General features: G+C 34.1%; 3 protein-coding genes across 8 annotated transcripts; all 3 read right to left on the minus strand.

Moving 5' to 3' along the window:
• Nucleotides 1–249: 249 nt before the first annotated feature.
• On the minus strand, nucleotides 250–8,215 carry LOC100805645 (ubiquitin-like-specific protease ESD4). Of its 6 annotated transcripts, none has more exons than XR_005892403.1 (11): nucleotides 7,138–8,215; nucleotides 6,862–6,938; nucleotides 6,688–6,781; nucleotides 6,457–6,555; nucleotides 5,554–5,646; nucleotides 5,343–5,462; nucleotides 3,879–3,982; nucleotides 3,138–3,210; nucleotides 2,258–2,300; nucleotides 634–764; nucleotides 250–511 (listed from the first exon to the last, which is right to left on the minus strand). XR_005892403.1 is itself a non-coding variant. In XM_006583962.4 (10 exons), the coding sequence occupies exons 1-9, from the start codon at nucleotides 7,951–7,953 to the stop codon at nucleotides 2,277–2,279; spliced, it is 1,500 nt and encodes a 499-aa protein (XP_006584025.1). In that variant the 5' UTR covers nucleotides 7,954–8,215; the 3' UTR covers nucleotides 1,120–1,768; nucleotides 2,258–2,276. The 6 variants fall into 6 exon arrangements, 3 of the variants coding, with proteins under 3 accessions (XP_006584025.1, XP_040873368.1, XP_040873367.1); XR_005892402.1 differs by having other exon boundaries at nucleotides 1,348–2,300; XR_005892401.1 differs by lacking the exons at nucleotides 250–511; nucleotides 634–764 and adding an exon at nucleotides 1,120–1,768 and having other exon boundaries at nucleotides 2,258–2,754; nucleotides 7,138–8,213.
• A 2,267-nt stretch (nucleotides 8,216–10,482) lies between these two features.
• Nucleotides 10,483–11,678, minus strand: LOC100806184 (F-box/kelch-repeat protein At3g06240). The gene has a single exon (XM_003528591.5). The coding sequence runs from the start codon at nucleotides 11,676–11,678 to the stop codon at nucleotides 10,551–10,553; it is 1,128 nt and encodes a 375-aa protein (XP_003528639.1). The 3' UTR covers nucleotides 10,483–10,550.
• A 1,330-nt stretch (nucleotides 11,679–13,008) lies between these two features.
• On the minus strand, nucleotides 13,009–19,001 carry LOC100806711 (uncharacterized). Its single transcript, XM_003528592.5, has 12 exons — nucleotides 18,478–19,001; nucleotides 17,860–18,043; nucleotides 17,661–17,729; nucleotides 17,463–17,561; nucleotides 17,241–17,320; nucleotides 16,323–17,151; nucleotides 15,341–16,035; nucleotides 14,459–14,543; nucleotides 14,323–14,374; nucleotides 14,166–14,215; nucleotides 13,836–13,883; nucleotides 13,009–13,737 (listed from the first exon to the last, which is right to left on the minus strand). Exons 1-12 carry the CDS (start codon nucleotides 18,720–18,722, stop codon nucleotides 13,561–13,563), a joined length of 2,613 nt encoding a protein of 870 aa, XP_003528640.1. The 5' UTR covers nucleotides 18,723–19,001; the 3' UTR covers nucleotides 13,009–13,560.
• Nucleotides 19,002–20,020: the final 1,019 nt, after the last annotated feature.

The following is a 20,020-nucleotide window of genomic DNA, read 5'->3' on the forward strand; positions in this document are numbered from 1 at the left end:
AACGTTGTGAATGAATGTCTATTTGTTTTTTCACATCAAACTAATTGAAAGACGTAATTACTTTTATTTGATTTATTAAATTTTAAAAAATTTATTCTAATATTTAAAGTTTTTAAAATGTTTTATTTTGATATTTTTTTCGAGAAATTAAGAAAAAATAGTTTTTATATTTAAATCAAAACCAAACACATTCAAATAATAGTCTCTTGTATTTTTTGGTACATAATATTATACTATACATGATAATTATTTAAGATTAAACAAGTATGAATAAGTAGAGATGCGTGTGTTAAAGGTTCCCCACAGATATTGTTTGTAAGTATTGATTATGTTTAATCAAAAGGTGTAGATGACATATCTCTTTCAAGAACATAAGCTTGAGAAACTTTCAAAAGGTGTAGATTGTGAGTGCACTTGACCTCCCACAAAGCAAATGCAAAGCACAGCAATGTGGGATCAGTAGCCCCATCCTTATAGCTACCATCATCAATCATGCTCTCCCCCAACAAAGCTGCAATTATATATAAAAGCTTCAACGTAAGATTGATTTTGACAATTTCTAAGAACTAAAGACAAAAACTGAATTATGTGAACATGTTAACCCAGACAAATCAATAAACAGGTGGCACTTACAACTGAAGATCCTTGATCTTGGAGAGCAGGGATTTAGTTGCTCCCTCAATGTGCTTTTTAAACAGCTTCAGTTTCTCTTCGTCAAGCTTTTGACAAGAAACTGCTTCTTGTCAAAAGCAGGTTGCTCCTACCTACAAAGATAATATGAAAAGTAAAACAATTATACTACGAACTTGGATTTTCAAATTCCTCGGTCACCCTTCTTATGGATTTTCTTTATTTAAATATCATCCAATCTTTTCTTGGTTGATATAAATATGATTTAATCTAATGTAAAAATAGTTATAGTTGTAATTTTTTTGAATTTTATCTGATTTTTATCCTTTAGATAATTTACTATTATATTTGTAGTATTTATAATATTAGTATTAGTGGATTTGCTTGTTCTTTTCTTTTCTCTCTCTCTCTCTAGTGGAGATAGTCGCATGTAATGATGAATCACGGCCCACGATCATATTATTATCTATTAAAGGTAGTCAATCAAAATTTTTGATAAAAATTACTCATCAATAATGATACTTTACACCACTGTGATGGTAATTCAAAAAATAAATTAAGGAATATTTTACAATTTTCTTTTGGTGCAAGAGAGAGGCTAAGGTCCCAAGAGAAAAAATTTATTAAAAATCAGGAGGAAGGGAAAAAAAAAAATACCAGCTACATCAGCTAAAACATGAGCAGAAAGAAAACTAGGAGTAGAATAAAAAACTTTACTTTGACCATCTAACATCAACGCCAAATTTAGCAAGAGCATCTGCTGTCTTGTTTGCCTCACGGAGAATGTGGCACCAAGAATATGTCTCTCCTCACACTGAATCTTTTGCCGATTTCACCAACTGGAAGCAGTTGTTGGAGAATTCACAGACACCATCCATCATCTCAATAGCATATTTGAAATCAGATTCCACATACAAGTTTGTAAAACCTTTATCCCAAGCAAGCTTAACTCCCATAGTAATAGCCCATATCTCAGCTTGAGATATTGAACACATTCCCAGATTATGAGCAAAGACGACTACTGCCCCAGCCTGATTCCGTAGGACTCTCCCACACGCAGCAACTCCACCAGAAACAGCACCATCACAATTTGAGTTTATACGACCCCACACCTGGAGGAACCCCCGCTGTATCTCCACTTTTACAATGCATATTTTAAAATAAATAATTTCATTATAAACATAATATTATGTTATACAAAATATTTATTAAATAACATACATTTGTTAAAAAAACACATACTTTTCAAGAAAATATTAACACTAAACCGGGTTGAAATCACTCGAAATACAACATGAACTGGGTAATGAAATACCTATAACTCATGGGAACAAATACTCGCACACAAACCACTCACCGTGAATAATTCTTATAATCAATGTATATTTAATAATCAATTTATGATCCCTAATGATCATACACACAACAGTGCTTCAAATGAATCAAAGGCTGTGTGCCTGTGTTTAGAATCATTTAACTTGACTTGAACTTGATTTTTTTTTAAAAAAAGAAAATTATGTTGAAAACCCAATATTAATTTATATATCAAGTTTTGTACAGATATCAAGTTTTGTATAACATTGTTTCATATAAAATCAGTAAAGCATAATCAAAAGCAAAGTAATACCCCGTTTTCTTCAATGCTCTTAATGCACCTGATATGAGGGACTCTGCATCACCGCACAAACAAGTTCAAATTCAGTAGAAAAGGACACAAATAGTAACCAGACACCAAAAAAGGTGAGGGAGCACATTTATGATTACATAATTAAAACCACAACCTAATGCCTCATCTCATCTATGATTTCACCTTTGCGTAGCATATACAACCCACTACACACTACACTACCAACATGGTGTACCTGGATATCGGGATGATATGTATAATCAGTCCAGTCCACAATCTAACAAATGCCAGAACTTTTGAATGGTTAAGGTCGAGATAGTGACAGGAGTGAAGGATCCTTCATCAAAAAGTGCTCTACTGATTTTACATTAATGATTGTTTCAATTTCTGATGACCAAAATCCAATATGGAAATACAAATGAATATTCTTTTGCTTAGTTAGCTTTTAATCTCAAGATTTCTTTAGCTGTTCTGCGCCGAAAGTAAGACATGTGTTCCTACAAATGGAATTATGGAAAGAGGAATTCAATTCAGAAACCATATGAAAATTTAGTCATAAAAATCATGCTTCCTCAGCCAATTTGACGAGGTTTAAAATGTGATCCCTTGGATCTTTTTAGAATGTTCCATTGGGCGAGGAAACATTAGTATTATAACAGCTATTGGTCACACCATACACAACATACAAAAGCTACAAGATCTGAAAGTTGAAATGTTCTATAATTAAAAATTCTTGGCAGTAAGAAAGTAGTCCTTATCAAACAGGTGAATGACTTACCAAGTCAATCACTTAAGAAAAAAAAAATATTTCTATGCTATAAAATAAACAGAAAACAAAGGCATGATTTTCTTACAGAAATGGAACGCTATGATATCCTACCTGGTTGAAACATAGCCCCAAGTTTCTGCTATAGAAGTCGGCATATTTGATCATAAACACCCCACAATCATACCTGTTCATATATACAATTGCATTTAGAAAATAATTCGCCCACAAATTGCTGCAAATACTGTTCAGAGGTACAAAAAACGGAATGAAAATTGAGATGGTATTTGTAAAGTACTGATGTCTAAAAAACATCACTTATTTCATTCCTACCAAGCTCGCCAATAAATAAATTCTTCCCAAGAGAGTCAGATAGAAGAAGTTAGAATATCTTTGTTAGACTATTCAGAAAGTCTTTATCAAATGCTAAGCAAGCATCGATTTCTTAAAATAATCAATCATTTAGATAACAAATTTTATTGGGCAATTGGCATGCCATCTAGCTCTGTTGAACAAAAATCATATGCATTTACAGTATCTACAACCAATGACCACCGTGACTACCTTCAAAGAACATAGAAAATCAAACTTTCATGTAGAGAACCCCTAGGACTAATTAGTTATCTAATGTTACATATAAAATTACTTTATATGCAACCCTGCATATGAAATGATTATCATAATTCTAAATTTATAAAATGATTATTGTCTAACACATAAAATTTTACAATAAAAGAGAAAAAAATCCTCTTTAATAATTTTTTTATATATTTGGCCTCCCCTACTAAAACATCCTAGCTCCACAACTGCTAATGACGATTCATTAAGGGAATTGCATAAGATAAGGAAACAAACCCGTTCTGCTGCTCAGGAAGGTCTTCAACAAATTCTTTTTTCCAAGAACTTACATCAATATCTTTTCCAGTCTTGTCCTTTACTTCATCTACAATATAGCTAGCCTGGTAGACATCAATGATAAACATCAGGAATTGCCACAACCAAATGTGAATACATCTATATATCTTTCCTGAGTACCCCATCTAATTAAGTCCTCTGGGAAATGCAGACTTTTTCCTTAATGGAATAGTGACAGTGATGACATAAATGTGTAATTTCAAAACTTGAAAATGTTTTGTCTCCATAACTAAAAGTCTTTAAACTTGACACAATCCAGAGGCACACTTAGGCACCAAATTTTAGGTAAAAACCTGCACCTAATAAAAGTAAATCACATTTATTAGGTTTGTAAAATATTTAAAAACTAACAAGACCTTTTAACACCAGTAAAGACAAGCATATTTTGTGTAACATATAATGAAAATCTCATGTTAACTAAAACTCTAGCTAATATCAAACATAATTCTAATTTACAATTAGTAGGACCATAACCACAACTAACTAAAAAAGCATGTTTATAGGCACAATTTCTAAATCAATTGTCCAAAAATTTAATGTTCAAATTCAAATACTAAGTCAAGTAGTCAACTATCCAACACATAAATGTTTGGGCACTAATCAAAATTTATTTAATAATTAGTGGTTGTCTTATTCAATAGTTCTTCATTGATTTATCTATTAATTATATTTTGATTTATATTAAGTTGATTTTGTGCAAATCCTCTACTTCAATTAGTTTCTAATTTAAAAAAGTTCTCAGTCTTGGTAGGCTGCCTGAAATTACACACTATGTATTCTATCATTTTTTTTATCAATTTCCCTTTTGTCAAAGTTGTTTGTTTAGCTTCCTCATCCACCTAAATTTATTCTTCATGACAGGATTGAGGCATTACAGACATATGCATGATCTTTGGCCTTCACCAGATGTCAATATGGCCTGGACAAACAAGATGTTCAACCCATCAAATTGAATTCTATGCATCAGACTCAAGTTTTCTTCAATAACCAGCTTGTGTAAATTAAAGTTGGGTTAGTTTTGAAATTCAACATAATTTTAACCATTGACCTGCTAATGTGATATACATCAGCTGTAGCCTTATTTTACTCTTAGGTTACTTGTCCAAATAAAAGGACAGGAGATTCTCCAAAGATTAAAAAGAAAACTAAAAGGCTGTATCCAAATCAAAGCAGGAATATAATTTTCATTTTCAAATAGTTTAAGCATGGCTTCAAAAAATGGGGGGGGGGGGGGGGGGGGGGTGTTGTAATATCATTGAAAGTGCTGATGATTCATGATTGAAACCAAATAAGATTTTATGGCTGTCACTGACTCACTGTCATCACTTCCAAAATCCTTTTACAAGCAATGTGCAGATATGAATACGAAACTTACAGTTAAACTATATAGACCAAAAACATTACCAGAACTTTCATTACTTGGGCATCTGTTCCTCTTAGTGAGTCCAGATACTGAAATTTCTTATCTTTCTTATTGATAACAGCCAAGCACCAATGAATCTCTTTATGGATAGGAACAAATATCTGGGAACAAAAAATGTAAAAGATCAGCATAAAAACCAATTTGATTGGTTATAAGAAAAGTAAGAATTGATAATTTTTTAAACATGATTACTTTATCACATTCATGTAGGCCATATCCCAATTTCTTTTGGCTGGTCCATCTCCTCACAGATTTGAAATCATACCCATTCTTGCCACTTATTAACTGGTAAGTAGAATTCACAATTAAAAGCATCAATAACAGATCAATATGACTAAATTGCAGAACAAATATAGATAAAAACACATAACATCATAGACTAAAATCCATGAAAATATCATAAATGAATAAAACACATATAACATCACACATCAAAATCCACTGAAAACAACAGCAAAAATCGATTGAAAATAGCATAAACAAACAACAGAATCATAGACTAAAATCCTGTATGTGAATAAGAATTGGGAACAACATTATAGGTTTAATTAAAAAAAACATAGAACAACATGATTCTGAAATTCTAATAAACAAAAAACTAAATTCTGAAACTCTAAAAAACAGAGAACTAAATTCTGAGTTTTTGAGAAAACAGGACATAAAAACATTGAACAGATGAAAAACAAGAACAACCACACTGAGAATAAGAGAGAAAACAAAGAAGAGATAAAAAAACATCTGAACAAATGAAGAATAAGCAGATAAAAAGAAAGAAATGGGAAAAAAATAAAGAGGGGGGGGATTCCACCATGGGTGCTGCGGCACCACGGCAGGCTCCATGGTGGACAGCTCCATGTGATGGCAAATACCAGATGGTGAATGGCAGAGGGGGTCCAAAAACGCCACGCATGACGTTATTGCAGCACCATAACAGTTATTTAACAACATTGTGCAAAACATGTTAAGACGTTTCTCAGAAAGCATTTCCATTACTGTTACTTTCCATGAAAGAAATGAAACCTAACAAAGCACAGTGGACAGGTGCATGTGTGTGCAAGCACTATTCAGTTTATACAGATAGTAAAAGCATGTTACCCTCTTGTAGAAAAAGGTACTGAAAAAATGACAGTTCAGAAACTTCTGTGGCTCTCTTCTCTCCCTCTCTTTCAGCAATTCAAGGTACACATTTATTACCTGCAAAGGTAAGGTATAAGATCACTGGATTTCACGGTGCAACAATTTCAAACCATGATTATAGCTAGGTATCAACTTTTCTTCCTCAACAATTCAACAAAGGTTAAATAAACAATAAGCAAACAAGGTAACCTCATCGTTTAACCATGCACCCGGTCTAAGGCATTGAAACTTTTCTCCCGAGATCTCAATGCCAGATTTCTCATGGGAAACCAAGATCTTTTTCCTGTAGAAGCAGGCCATGAATAAGATATGGTACAGCTTGAGCCTTTCTGAATTACATATAGCCAAATTTTCAAAACGTACCGGTTGGTAGAAAAGGCATGTGCAACCTCAACTTCTTCCTCTTTAGTAAGAGGAATAAAAGGTTCCAATGGAACTTCCTGAAAGCCATAGTAAAATTTTGTAAATTGCACTAAAACTTAGACCGCTTCATATGCCTAAACAACACAGAGGCACATTGCAATGCATCCCATTCATAAAAATTGAACAACACAACAAAAAAGAAAAACACACGGCTAAGCAATAATTACAGCCTAATCAAGCAAATATACAAGGATGGGTTAGTTAACAAGTCTTTACCTCTACTAGTTCCTTCTTCGGGCGCAACAATTCAAACGTGGACATACGCTTCTCGTTAACTTTAATTTCAGCCTCCAGCCTGTTAAGGGTATCCGTTCGCTGGCCAAGAGCATCGAGCAACTTCTTGTAGGCTTGAACGGAGGAAAGATCATGATCCGGAGTCAAAGAAAGAATGTCCAACATCTTCTCAGCATTAACCACATTCAGATCACCATTAGTCAACTCAGAAACCACGGATGAAGTTGACTGCTGCTGAGGGCCACCACACATATCCTTAGCATCCAAATCCTTAACCTCAGTCACAACCAAATCACCCTCTTGCCACTTGTGCTCCGTCACCACGGAGCGCACTTCTCGTCCATCTTCTTCCACAAAACGAACCTCTTCCACACTCGAATCCTCCTCCGAAACCATATCCTTGGAACTATCAGCATCCACTTCTATCACCTCCTTGCCCTTTTCCCCAAACCTAATGCTAGCTAACGCGGAATTTTTCGCCCTTTGGTAATTTTTACTTAACAAGTTGCCCACATCGTGACTAATCTCTTCCTTGCGATAATAATGAGCACTTCTATTGAAGGCAGGAGAATCAAACTTACGTGGTCTACACGGGGCGTGAACCTCCCTATGGAGGGGTGGCTTGGTTTCGGGGTACGTAGAAATTCTAGAAATGATACTACTGGAGGATAACACGGATTGCGCGTGGTTTTGGGACATTGTTGGAAGTCTGGGTCTTTTGGAATTGGGAGATGGAAAGTGGTAATTCGCGGAGGGCCAATGTTGGCGGCGCTTGCCGTTGCTAGTTACGACGGCCATCGGAGAAGGAGCATGTCCGGTCGGGGGTTGGGAAAATTGGGGAATTCAGCGAAACCCTAGACGAAGCGTTAGGGTTTATGGAGAGTGAGCTGGAAGGTGGTGTTATGGTCTTGTACGCCCAGGATCACCTTTTTTGCTTGCCTTCTCTTTCGCGGCACAAACAACAACAACAACTCCCCTTCTCTCCAAATCTTCTCCTTTTTCTACCTTAAATTAACACTCGTCGTCTACTGTGTTTTTATGCATCCTCCATGTTAAAAAAAACCTATAGGAGGTGTAGTCTTCACATAAAAATAATACTTTTAATCATCACTTTATGTTTATGTTTAAGTCAGAAATTAAATCTCAAATCATGCATATTAATAAATTATAAAATATATCATTAGGATAACTTTCAAAATAATTATGGTGGAAGCTAGAATAAGAGACGTGAGCAAAATTGACACTATGATAAAATAATTTTCATCAAATTAAAATTGACGCTATCAATGAAAATTATTACTATTCATAAGTGAAAAATCACTAAAATTTAACATAAAGATATTCATTGAAGCATTTTTTAAAATTAAAAATTTGATTGAAGTATTTAAAAGTTTAAGAATCAAATTAAATCATTTAAAGATCAAATTAGTTATTAAATCAAGATTTCAAAGTCTCACAATTACTTAAAAACATCGCATGACTTGAGTGTTTTAATCTTGGCAGCTATAATAAGATTCAATAGTTATTTATTGGTCTTACTCCCACGTAAAATAATGATTCTAAAATAAGTAATTTACTTTTTAGGATAAAATAAGTAATCTCAGCCCTTAATAACAAGTATTATAATTTATAATCATTAATATTGCATATACATGTATAATAAATCACAAATATGCCAAAATAGTATTAACTATTTATTTTCTCATTAACAAGTATAATTACTTTTTTTTTCTCCCTTATTTTACAAGAGCCAAATAAAATCATTTTTCGGTACAATATAATTACTCATTTTTTCCCTTACTTAGTTTACAAGAGTCAAACAAAATAAAATAAATCATTTTTTGAGATGCTAGGGTGTTGTTTCCTTTTTGCGCATTTCTGCGCTGTAGCTTTTTGTCTTTCATTTTTTCAGAGAGGTGGGAGATTTACACAAGGTCTTAAATTGAAAATTCATTACTACCTATTGTACCATTTTTGGTTCATTTGATACGTCTACTATACAGTAGAATGCATAAAACAGTGTTTGTGAAGAAAATAAAAAAGTATAAAAAAATATTTTCCTAACACTAATAATTACCTTTTGTATTGTATAAAAAAGACACAGAATGAAAGGTTTTAATGAAAGGTATATCATGTTACATCTTTAACTTAAGCACCAATGGAAGAAAAGGAAAGAGTCAAGGAAGAGATGCAGACAACAACTATTTGTTGACATTTACATTACTACTTCAAGCAAATAGTGTGCATTCCCAGGTAAACACACACAACTAACAACATACCAAGCTTAGGACAAACCAACTTCTTAGAATGCACACAAAAAACAAAAGCATAACAAGATATCATGCTGAACCAGAAATCTATCTATTAAGAATTAAGCTGTTGTAAATGTTAATAACCAATTCTTCCAAAAGATAGACCTTTCTGTATCAAATTCTCCAAAACTATACATATAAACCAAAAGTAGGTGAATGAATTACCTAATGGATGTTCATTGAATACAATATCATCACCAACCTCAATAAGCTAGGACTAATTTGATACTCCTACTGCAATATTCATGGAAGAAATAGGGAGAAACTCAGTTAAAAAAATTTGTAAACTTTAAATAGAAAGGAAATGGTGAGAAAAGAAACAGGAAAGGCATAACCTCCCTAGTGGTGCCATTGGCAATAATGAATCCACACAGTATGCTTTTCCTAAGCCTTCACAGTTCCACAGTCAGACTAGAAAATTCATATTCTTTAATAAATTAGTCATTACAAAAGGAAAAAGATTAATATATTCCTATTTATTAGTAAGTATTTAGCATTTCTGCAATAGCAAAAATAGGTAGAGTAATTCTTGCCTCTTTGGTGCACTGTTTGGCTGCTTCATATTCATGCCAATATATGGAGTAAACGTGCAATTTTATATTGATAAAATATATATTCATCAGAGTTATGGTAAATCATGTGCAAATCAATACAAAAATATGAAAATAAACGCCCTTAATTTAGCATTGGAGCCAAGATTGATAGTACTGATTTCACAAAAATGTTGACATGTATCTTAGACTAAATAGGACATCACATTATTAATAACTTCGTATCCAGTTCATATCAATAGTGTTATCAGCTATCAACTGAATGTTCCAATTTAAGATTTGGCTACATATCATGCTAGCAATGCCATAAATCACTATTAGGGCTTAAGCTGAAAGCCTAAAACTCCTGTGAGAGAGTGAGAGGATATAAATTACAAACAATAACACGGTAATAAGGTCATGCACTTTGCCTATTACTTTTTCATGCTATAATACTAGAAGGATTCATAAATCATAACACAGAATAAGTATCAAGAAAATAGTAAAGGTATTAGAAAATATTTCACAACCTAATTTTTCTCGTTCACTATTGTTACGCATCTTCTTCAGCTTGCTCACTGTCACAAGGGAGTGAAAGTAGAGAGTCTGAATACACAGCCACCTGGTGTTGTCCACGTGAACTATTAGAATAGGATCGATACTCTAGCAGCTGTCCCTCATTGTTACATTTTGTCAACCCAGCTCTTCCATCTGTCCCTATAATATCACCACTTTTTGTAGAGCAAATTAGGGAGAAGTATTGATTAGGAATGTCCTCAATAGACACATCAATAGTCTTAGTCCAAGATGATTGCACTTTATATTCTTGCATGACCCATATTTCTGCTTCGGAAACATGTAGACTGAGAGATTCTCCAAGTACGGCCAAATCACAAAAATTAAAGTTACATTCAAAATCAACAGGCAGAGGTATCTCTGAAAAACTCCTTTCCACTGTATCGAAGGCAACAATAACTTCCATTGATACATCATGGCGAAAAGCCAACCAGTGAATGACACCATTCAAGAACAACCCAAGTCTGATATCATCACAGCAGTTCATATAAGACAAATGCACACCCTCGATTACTTTCCACGCATCAGCTCTGAGCGAGAAAAACTCCACACGGTTCACAATATCATCCGAGTTCGGATTGTAGGACACTTGAACCACCAAGTAGTCATCTGTTAATGGGTCATACCCAAAACCATATAGAAATGTGTAAAAAGATACACCCATATCAACAGGTGAGTAAGATATTTGTTTGTGGGCACATGTGGATGGATTCCACACCCATAGACTTCCACAACAGTCCAAAAGTACAAAACCTCTACAGGAACCTAGGATCTGAACATTACAACAAGTATCGGTAATAAGAAAATTGATGTTTAATGCAACAGAAGCAGAATCATCGTGAAGGGATGCATTGAAGTCTATGGATCGGGTTATAAGAGAAGAAGTGTCAAAGAACACAAGTCTGTGTGTGCGTGCGGCAGCTAGTTCAAAATGTGATTTTGCAAAGTGAGGGTCAGTGATAAGAGAGAGCCACGACTTAGAGACACATTTGAAACGTAGAAGAGACTTGACCGGCAACCTCAACAAGATTTGAATGATCAATTCCTGTGGCAGAAACACGGTCTTGTTCCTTCTCCTTAATCCTCTGCGATTGTCTCTCTTCATTTTTGGGGACTCTGCAGCATATTTAACTCAGATATCTATATATATATATATATATATATATATATATATACACACACAGAGGAGATAAAAGAAAGACGCTATCAAAATTGTTCCTTGTCTAGTACTCTTCCCATGCTTCTTCAGTGTTTAGTACTCTTCTTGTTTGACCAGTCCATCCTAGAATTATATGCCACAAAAAATTGGATCAATGGTCAACAATAAACTAAACCATGCATATTTAATTATTTATGGGCCCGTTCATTATACTTATTTTGTAGAATAATTTTTTATTATAAGAAGACATTGCTGTTTTTTGAAAAGTTTTTTTTTTTATGCAATTGTTTTAACTCATCAAAATAATCGAAAACTAAATATAATTTAAAAAGCGATTAAAATAAGAAATTATTTTTCTCATAAAATTAGTTTTTAAAATATTATTTAAAATTATAAGAAAACATAAATTTGTTTCTACTTTTTTTAAAAAAAATCCTTTTAAAAAATCACTAGAATGTTCTATAAAATAACTTTTGTAAAATATTAGTATTTTAGTTTAAGATAAATGTTTTTTTTATAAGAAACTAAAATAAATCTAAATTACATAATCATATATGGATGATCAAAAGTAAAAGTGTTTTTAAAGTCAGACTACCGCTTAAAAAAAAAAGTCAGATGCCTTATTAAAAAATTCACATAACTTGAGTATTTTAATTTTCTCCTTTCATAATAAGATTTAAGGGTTAATATTTATTACTTCTACTCCTACATAAAGAAAAAAAAAATCAACCCTTCTAAAGTGAGTCATTTACTTTCGAGAAAAAAACAAATAATCTCAGTCATTGTTAACAAAACTATAATCAGCAAAAAAAAAATATAACGATTAATTACCAATAGAAAAGGTATAAAAATAAAAATATATTTTCTAACATCATACATATTACTTTTGTAAGAAAATCATTATACATATTACTTTTCTTTTTAATTTAACCACTCTATTAGTGAATTTTATAGGACCACTTTAGAGAAAGAAAAACGCAATTTTCATCAAGTAAAATTTTACCATAACATTTAACTTGTAATAGTTAAAAAAAAGCAATAAACTAAAAAACGTACATAAAGATTATTGCAATACTTTCATATAAATATTTTGCTTTAGGGATTTTCGTATAAAAACTAAATTTAAAAATATATTGCCCAGAAATCAAATTTATAGTTTAACCAACTTATTTTACACTTACGAAAGTCTGAAAATTAAAAGCTAAAGGAGGAGTAAAGTGATGTTCAAGAATCTCAAATTCCACTTCCACCCTTCACATAATTAAAATCAATCAGCTTGACCAACAAACAATTATAGTTCTCATTCAAAATAAACAGGTTACAATTCGTCCATTTCGGGTTCAGATGACCCATAATTGGAAGAATAGTCCTCCATTTCCTAGTCAACAGTACCCACTTCTGACTAAACGCAATCCTAGACGCTAACTTATATACAAACATAGTTTAGGGATTATTTTCAGACAATGGTTAGTCTGAAAATAAAAAAAAATAAAAAAAAAGATAAACGTTACAAAAAAAGAAAGACATCTAATATGTATACATCATGATGCTGACATCTTGCTTAACAATGGAGGAGAAAGCAAGGCTAAATGGTGCATAGTATACTGAATTACTGATCCCATACTATTCATACAATAGCATGCAGTTTCATAATTCTCAATTTTTATCATGTATATGTAATGAGGCTTTCACCATCGTCCAGCCCCCAAGACTGGACAAAAGAAAGTTTTTGTTTTACAAAAGAAAAAACTGACTAATAATTTTCCTTCCACAAATCATCAGCATGTTCAGCCATAGTGTGCAAAACTTAATGGTTTAACCGTTTAATTTAAACAAGCTGCACTACAGCAATGACCCTTAGGGCACCGTTTTGAAGAAGATCAGCAAGCTCATCAAATAACAGGGCAGTTCGCCATCCCCATCCCTTAGGAGCTTTAGGTAGAAGAGTGCCTGTTTGTTTAAAGCTTCCAAACACCGTCATTTCTCTCTTGGATGGGACGGTCAACTAAATGTGAAAAACAGAACAATCTCAGAATTTTAATGGAAATGATAGAACATCATGAAGCACCGAATATTAACGCTGTAATTCATTGCTGATATTACCTGGTAGCGTGCAGTCACCTTTTCCCGCGAGTCAACATACATATGCACCTGATAATACATTTCATAGATATAGAAGTCAGAGCTAACATCTAATTGAGTAAGAAGGTAATCACGGCAATCAGCTAGCAAGTAGCAAGTATAAATGCCAGGCCATATAATCAGCTGTCTATAAAAACAATTTTTTTTAAGAAAAAAGGTGTTGTACTACTACAAAAGGCATTACTCTATATTAATATTAATAAAATAAAGGATTTCAAACTTAATAGCATAATCTAATTCCAAACTATCTTTAAGCCCAAACTCATCAAATAGGAAAACAGTCCAGCTAACCTTTCTATGTATATCAGTTACCTCTGCCTTCCGACGGTGAAGAAACAACCCTGCATTAGCATTAAAAATAAGCTTCCAGACAGACAAAAGATTTTCTTTATTTAATAAATATTAATTCACATCCCAAAGGTGGGAATTTGATGCATTAAAACATTACCAAGGGTTCGCCGTCCCTGGGGGTCTTCATCATTAAAAGCTTGTACACTGACCTGGATATTAAAAAAAATCTACTCATACCAGGAGATGCAAAAATCATCTTAAATGAATATAATGATGAATTGAAGTCCGTGTACCTTCCACAAAGAACCAGCATAGAAAACTTCTGGAGAATGCTTGACCTGGCCATCACCAAGCCTATGCACATCCTCAAAACGTACACTGCAAAACCAGTAGAAATTTACAGAACATTTAAATAAATCAATGAAGCTTACTGCCCAAGAATTTGGGAACCCTAAATATAGAAAAACATAAACAGAAGCAACAGGGACAAGACAAAATATACGAGTTATATGAAAAAACAACCGAAAACAGAAATACAAGAAATAATAGAAACTGCAAGTCCCTCTAAAATCACACCCAGATTGCAAGACACCTTCCATGGATTCAGGAAACAGCATTGATCATAAAATATTAGACACGTCAAATCCAATTTAAAAGGCACATATATCTGAAAAGGTCAAGAAAGAACCATCATCCAAGAGAGAGTATGTATAACTTCCCCTCATCAAAGCAGATAACTCAACTAAAATAAGAGGGGGAAAGCAGTTCTATAAAAAATAAACACAATTGAAAGGAAACAATGAGAAGAGAGAAGGGAAGAAAAGTAGAGGAAGATGGCACACGAACAATACGAGTATATGAATATTTAATGCATATGAGGTTTAAGAAAGTCTTAAAAGTCCTGCAAAATAGCATCAACAACCAGGTTCTTGTATGAAAGTATCAGAAGAAAACCATCCCAAGGAAAAATAAAAGAGAAAAAAGATATGTTAATATTAAGGATACTGATATTGTGAATAATAACCGAGGAGGATTATCAAATCTAATTGACACACCACAAGCTTGTGGCATGGTGAATATGCAAAGTTGTGGCACAAAACCCAGCCCATATGACAACTATTAATATACCCTATTTATGTTAAAAATTGCCAATAGTTGCAAAGCGGTTAACTTACCCAAAGCGAAAAGGGGGGAAATGGCTTAAAGGTGTTTTCAAATCCAGTGATATGGAACTACTGTTGACATTGTCCCATTCTATACCAATGGTATGTTCCGGTGTCTCTAACATCTGCATGGGAATGCCACCAGTACTTGCACCTCCAGCAGTAGTTCCAGACATGCTGCTTTGCAAGCCCATTTCATATCCCCTTTGTGTTAGCTCTGTATGTACATTTGTTCCATTACTCCCTCCCAGGCTTAGCCCAACTAAAGCTGTCAAGCCATCTCCAGCCAGGTCTCCATTTGGGTCAGCACGTGTCTCTGAATCATCATTGGCTGCAGACTGAGGATAGTTTCTGTTGCCAACACCAAATGGTACACGAGAAAAGACAAAACGTGTAGGTGGCGAAGCAGATGCTGGAACAAATGTAGTTCCACGGCCAATACCTGCAAGCCCATCAATAGCACCTCTAACATGTACTCGTACAGGTCTAAAAAGGCCATTTCTTTCGCCTGCAGAAGATTCAGCAACATATATATTTCCCGCATTGCCAGGCATAATGTTCTGATTATGTTCTTGTGCGTAAGATCCAGTGGTAGAAGCTCCATGTGAAAATGCAAATTGCTTCTGACAAGTGCAAGCCATACTCATGAGGGAGCAAACTTTGCATGTATCAGCAGCAATTTCTTGTACCCTCTGACTAAGAAGCATCTACAAAAGGAATGAAGTTTAAAACACCAAAGCAATAATGTCAACAACATTTCACAACCAATCATTTCTATACCAAGTTCAATGACCTACATATTTAAATATTTTCAGGGATAGAAGTTTTTTGAGCCAGACATTGGGTTTGTTTTAGAAGCAAAATGAAAATTATAACTTATTAAACTTAGTTGCTTTAGAGGCATTATGAAAAATATAACTCCAAATTATATAAGCATTTTTTAAAATGGCAAATGCAATACTAAATTTAAACAACAAATTAATCTCAGCCCAACCTGCAGCCAAAGACCATCATTTACAGCTTTGCAAGGGAAACCTAATTCTTCAAGTTGCTTTCTGGCATTTAGAAGTGCATCAAAAGACATATTGCAATATAAAAGGGAACCCCCTTCAAATATATTGAAAAATGCATCATATTCATCTCCATGACCTCTGTAGTTTCCTCTGGGGTGAGATTTAAGCTGTCTTCTGCCAACAACCTGGCCATTCCATGAAAATAAAGGTGTTCCATATCTTCCCCAATCACTGGATGTGAGCTCATTACAAGAATTCGATGAAAAGCAATGTCTTGATTGATCTCTATCTAACCAACTATTGTTCTCCAAATGGTAGCAAGGTCCTTCTTCAGATGGCCCTTCAATACCCACTTCAGTGGCTCCCATACCAGTAGCTCCAGCACCAAGAGGCATCTCAACATAACACGATGTTCTCATCCCATCTGTATCAGGCAATGAATTACTCAATGACGGTCCTTCCATGTCACAAGAATATCTTGGATTCAGGTTTGGTGAACTGGCATATGAAGCTTGTTGAACCCGTTCATTGGAAACAGAAACCCCGTCGTTGAAGTCTGCCACTGGATCTGCAAGCTTGACTAGAAGACTAGGTGTGCTAGGGTCCTCTAGATCAGTTTTAAGACTCATTTTCCCCATGCCAGTTTCCAACCTCTTACTAGTGCAGCTATCAGTCACACTTTTTCCCTTGGAGCTACCAGAATCAGCATGGACACTGGTTGCAGACTCAGTACCAGAAATTCCATGCGCATGATGTTCAACCTTGCAATTAGCACTTTTTGCCAGGAATGTATGCAAAGCCAATTCAAACCTTTTTTAAAAGTTTTAGAGAAGTGTTATGCAGTTTTCAAAACCAATCTGTTAATCACAAAACCAAATAAAGACTCGGGAGCCACTTACCGTTTCTCTTCATTGGGTATCCACAGATCATTAGAAGTCAGTAATGCATGTAATGTTTGAGATGAAAGTTTAGGAAGCACCTGCAACAAGAAAATGTTGTTTAATACTTTAATCCAGTGATTCCCACTTAATCCTCGCCCTTGTAATAAACATATATATGATCAAGAACCAGAAGAACCAAAACCACCAGATGCATGCGTGCACTTGTATTTTCCCCATTACCTCTTTCAATTCCATGCCACCACTTTGACAGAGGTAGCCCCAGCATGCAGTTCTAACACGCTCCCCATGAATGCCATAGTCTTGGTTCTCCGCAAACACCTAGCTTACAATCATACACCACCAATAACTAACCAATAAAACTATGCATTATTATTTAAATTTGACAATGGGGCTATACAAGCATCTGGGTCCTTGAACCTGATAAGCCAAGAAGTTTGAAGTCCACAGCTCAGATATAATGAAATCTGTACAAATTCCACACAAATCCTGCATAGATAGATGTATAGAACTATAGACAGACCAAATAAAAAGTATTGCAAAATTTAAGAAGCAATTTAACAATAACTAATAGAATAAAACATATAAATGGTTTCAAGTTATTGTGAAAATATCATACCTGCAGGTCAAGAAAGGAAGCAGCAGCAAGAACACGAAATGCATTATTATCATTAAGCTTAGGGTGGTGTCCATATAGATATGCCAAAGCCATTGCAATTGCCTCATCATTAACATTCTTATCATCAACATGAAGAGTCACAACAGGAGCACCGGCTTCTTTCCAAGGCCCATGAAGCATGTTCCTATCACACACACATCAGTGTTCAGAAGATAAGTAATAACAAATGTTGCAAGACCAACAAAATAAAGAATCCATTCGACATGTACTGTCAGTGACTTAACCAATTAGAAATCATCCTTAGTATAACTACTATAGGTTTATTAATATACAGCGTCTGGGTTCACAATTCACACAACAATAGCAATATAAAAGCATGTGCTAAGGAAAACAAAGCACAAAGTTTAGGTATCCAAAGAATAAATTAAGGATGATAAAGATTGCAAAATTCTGTACACAGGGCAAAATAATTCAGACGTGTCAGTCAGTAAGTAATTTAACAGGCTCCATCTGCAACTAAGAAAGAGAGAAAACAAAACAGCGAAATTATGATTTCTACAAAGAGAAGAAGTAAGCCAAGTGAAAGAAACAGAAGAGAAGAGAGTGAGGATCGTTTACCTGAAATACGAACTGCGAGAGAGGATAAGACGATGAAGGCGATAAGTGGAACCCATAGCATTGACAACGATATCAGAGAAGGAACCGGAATTGAAGCCTTCGATTTGGACATGCTCGCAGAGGGAAGCCAGGTTGCAATCGACACCGCGCAACTCGGCCGCGGCGCCATCGGAGTGCTGCGACGGCGGAATGGTGGCGATTTTGGCTTTGGGATGTTCGCGGTACTGAGGCTCCTCCATGCTCATCAAAGGCACACTCTCATTCTCGATCGATCCAACGCTTTTATTTATTTAGTAATAATAACCTTTTTTTTCTTCTTCTCCTTCTTCTTGCGTCTTGTGAAACTCAATTCTCAATTCTCAATTATTCATTGTGTTTGGCTGTTTGCTTGACGATTCAGTGCAACGCTCCGTTGTGATCGAACCTTGTTTTGTGGATCACTTTAATAATGTATTTTTCATTTTTCCCAAATGGAACACTAGACCTTTTTGCAGCTTACATTACTTTCGAATACAGAACGAAGACTAATAGTGGGAGAGAAGAGTGATAGATAAATAAATAATTTTTAAAATTTTTTAGATTAAGAATATATAACAGAGAAAAAAATATTTAGTCCTTATTAATTAAATAAAAGTAAAAATGTACTAATATTTTTTTATCTTTGTGTAAAAAATGTATAATGAAGTCAATTTTAATAAATAAATATTTATAAATTGTAGTTTAATACTTATCAGTAACATTTAAATTATATTTTTTGTATATTAAATAAAAAAATTATTTATTCATAATTTTTCATATTTCAAAATAAACTTAATCTTTTTTTTGGGACATTTCAAATAAACTTAATCTAAAACCGTATAAAATTTATTTTAACAGATATAAATAAATTTTAACTAAAACGTGTTGTAGATGAAGGTGATTGTCAAACGTGCTATTGTAATTGTATTATAAAATATTAAATCTGATAACTAATTATTTATGATTTGCCCATAAATTGAATTGTTTGATATGATAGTACTTTATTTATTTATGTTTGTGTAGTGGATATTGTTTTTCCCTTTTACTGTTATACCCCTTTGTTAATAGTATTAAATTTTGAAAACAATGTTTGATATGATAGAAAGAAAATGAAAAATAAAGGCTTTTTTTTTTTTTTTTACAAAAGCCAACATTTCTATCCTTTTCCTCTTACCCCCAACCAAACAAGAAAAAACACATCATTATTAGTTAATTTCTTTCTTCACCTCCAAACATATTATGGGTAGGTTTCGAGTTCGGGGAATGTAAAATTATGAATATGGGAAAAGTTGTGCTGGAGGTGGCCAACCCAAGACAATGAATGAATAATCCTTGGAGTGTTGTGTGAAAAACCTGTTATGAGCGCTTCTGATGTGGTGGCAAGTTGCTTGAACCTTCCACCACTGGCGCATTTGGTAGCTTGCTGTGGGCTCAATTACCATTTTTGTGACCCAGTTTTGTGGATTCGTAATACATGGCCCGAATTTGACTTATTGTTCAAATTTCAACGGCCACTGCAGCAGCT

This window comes from Glycine max, chromosome 7 (genome assembly GCF_000004515.6).
Source record: "Glycine max cultivar Williams 82 chromosome 7, Glycine_max_v4.0, whole genome shotgun sequence".
Taxonomy (NCBI): Eukaryota; Viridiplantae; Streptophyta; class Magnoliopsida; order Fabales; family Fabaceae; genus Glycine; species Glycine max.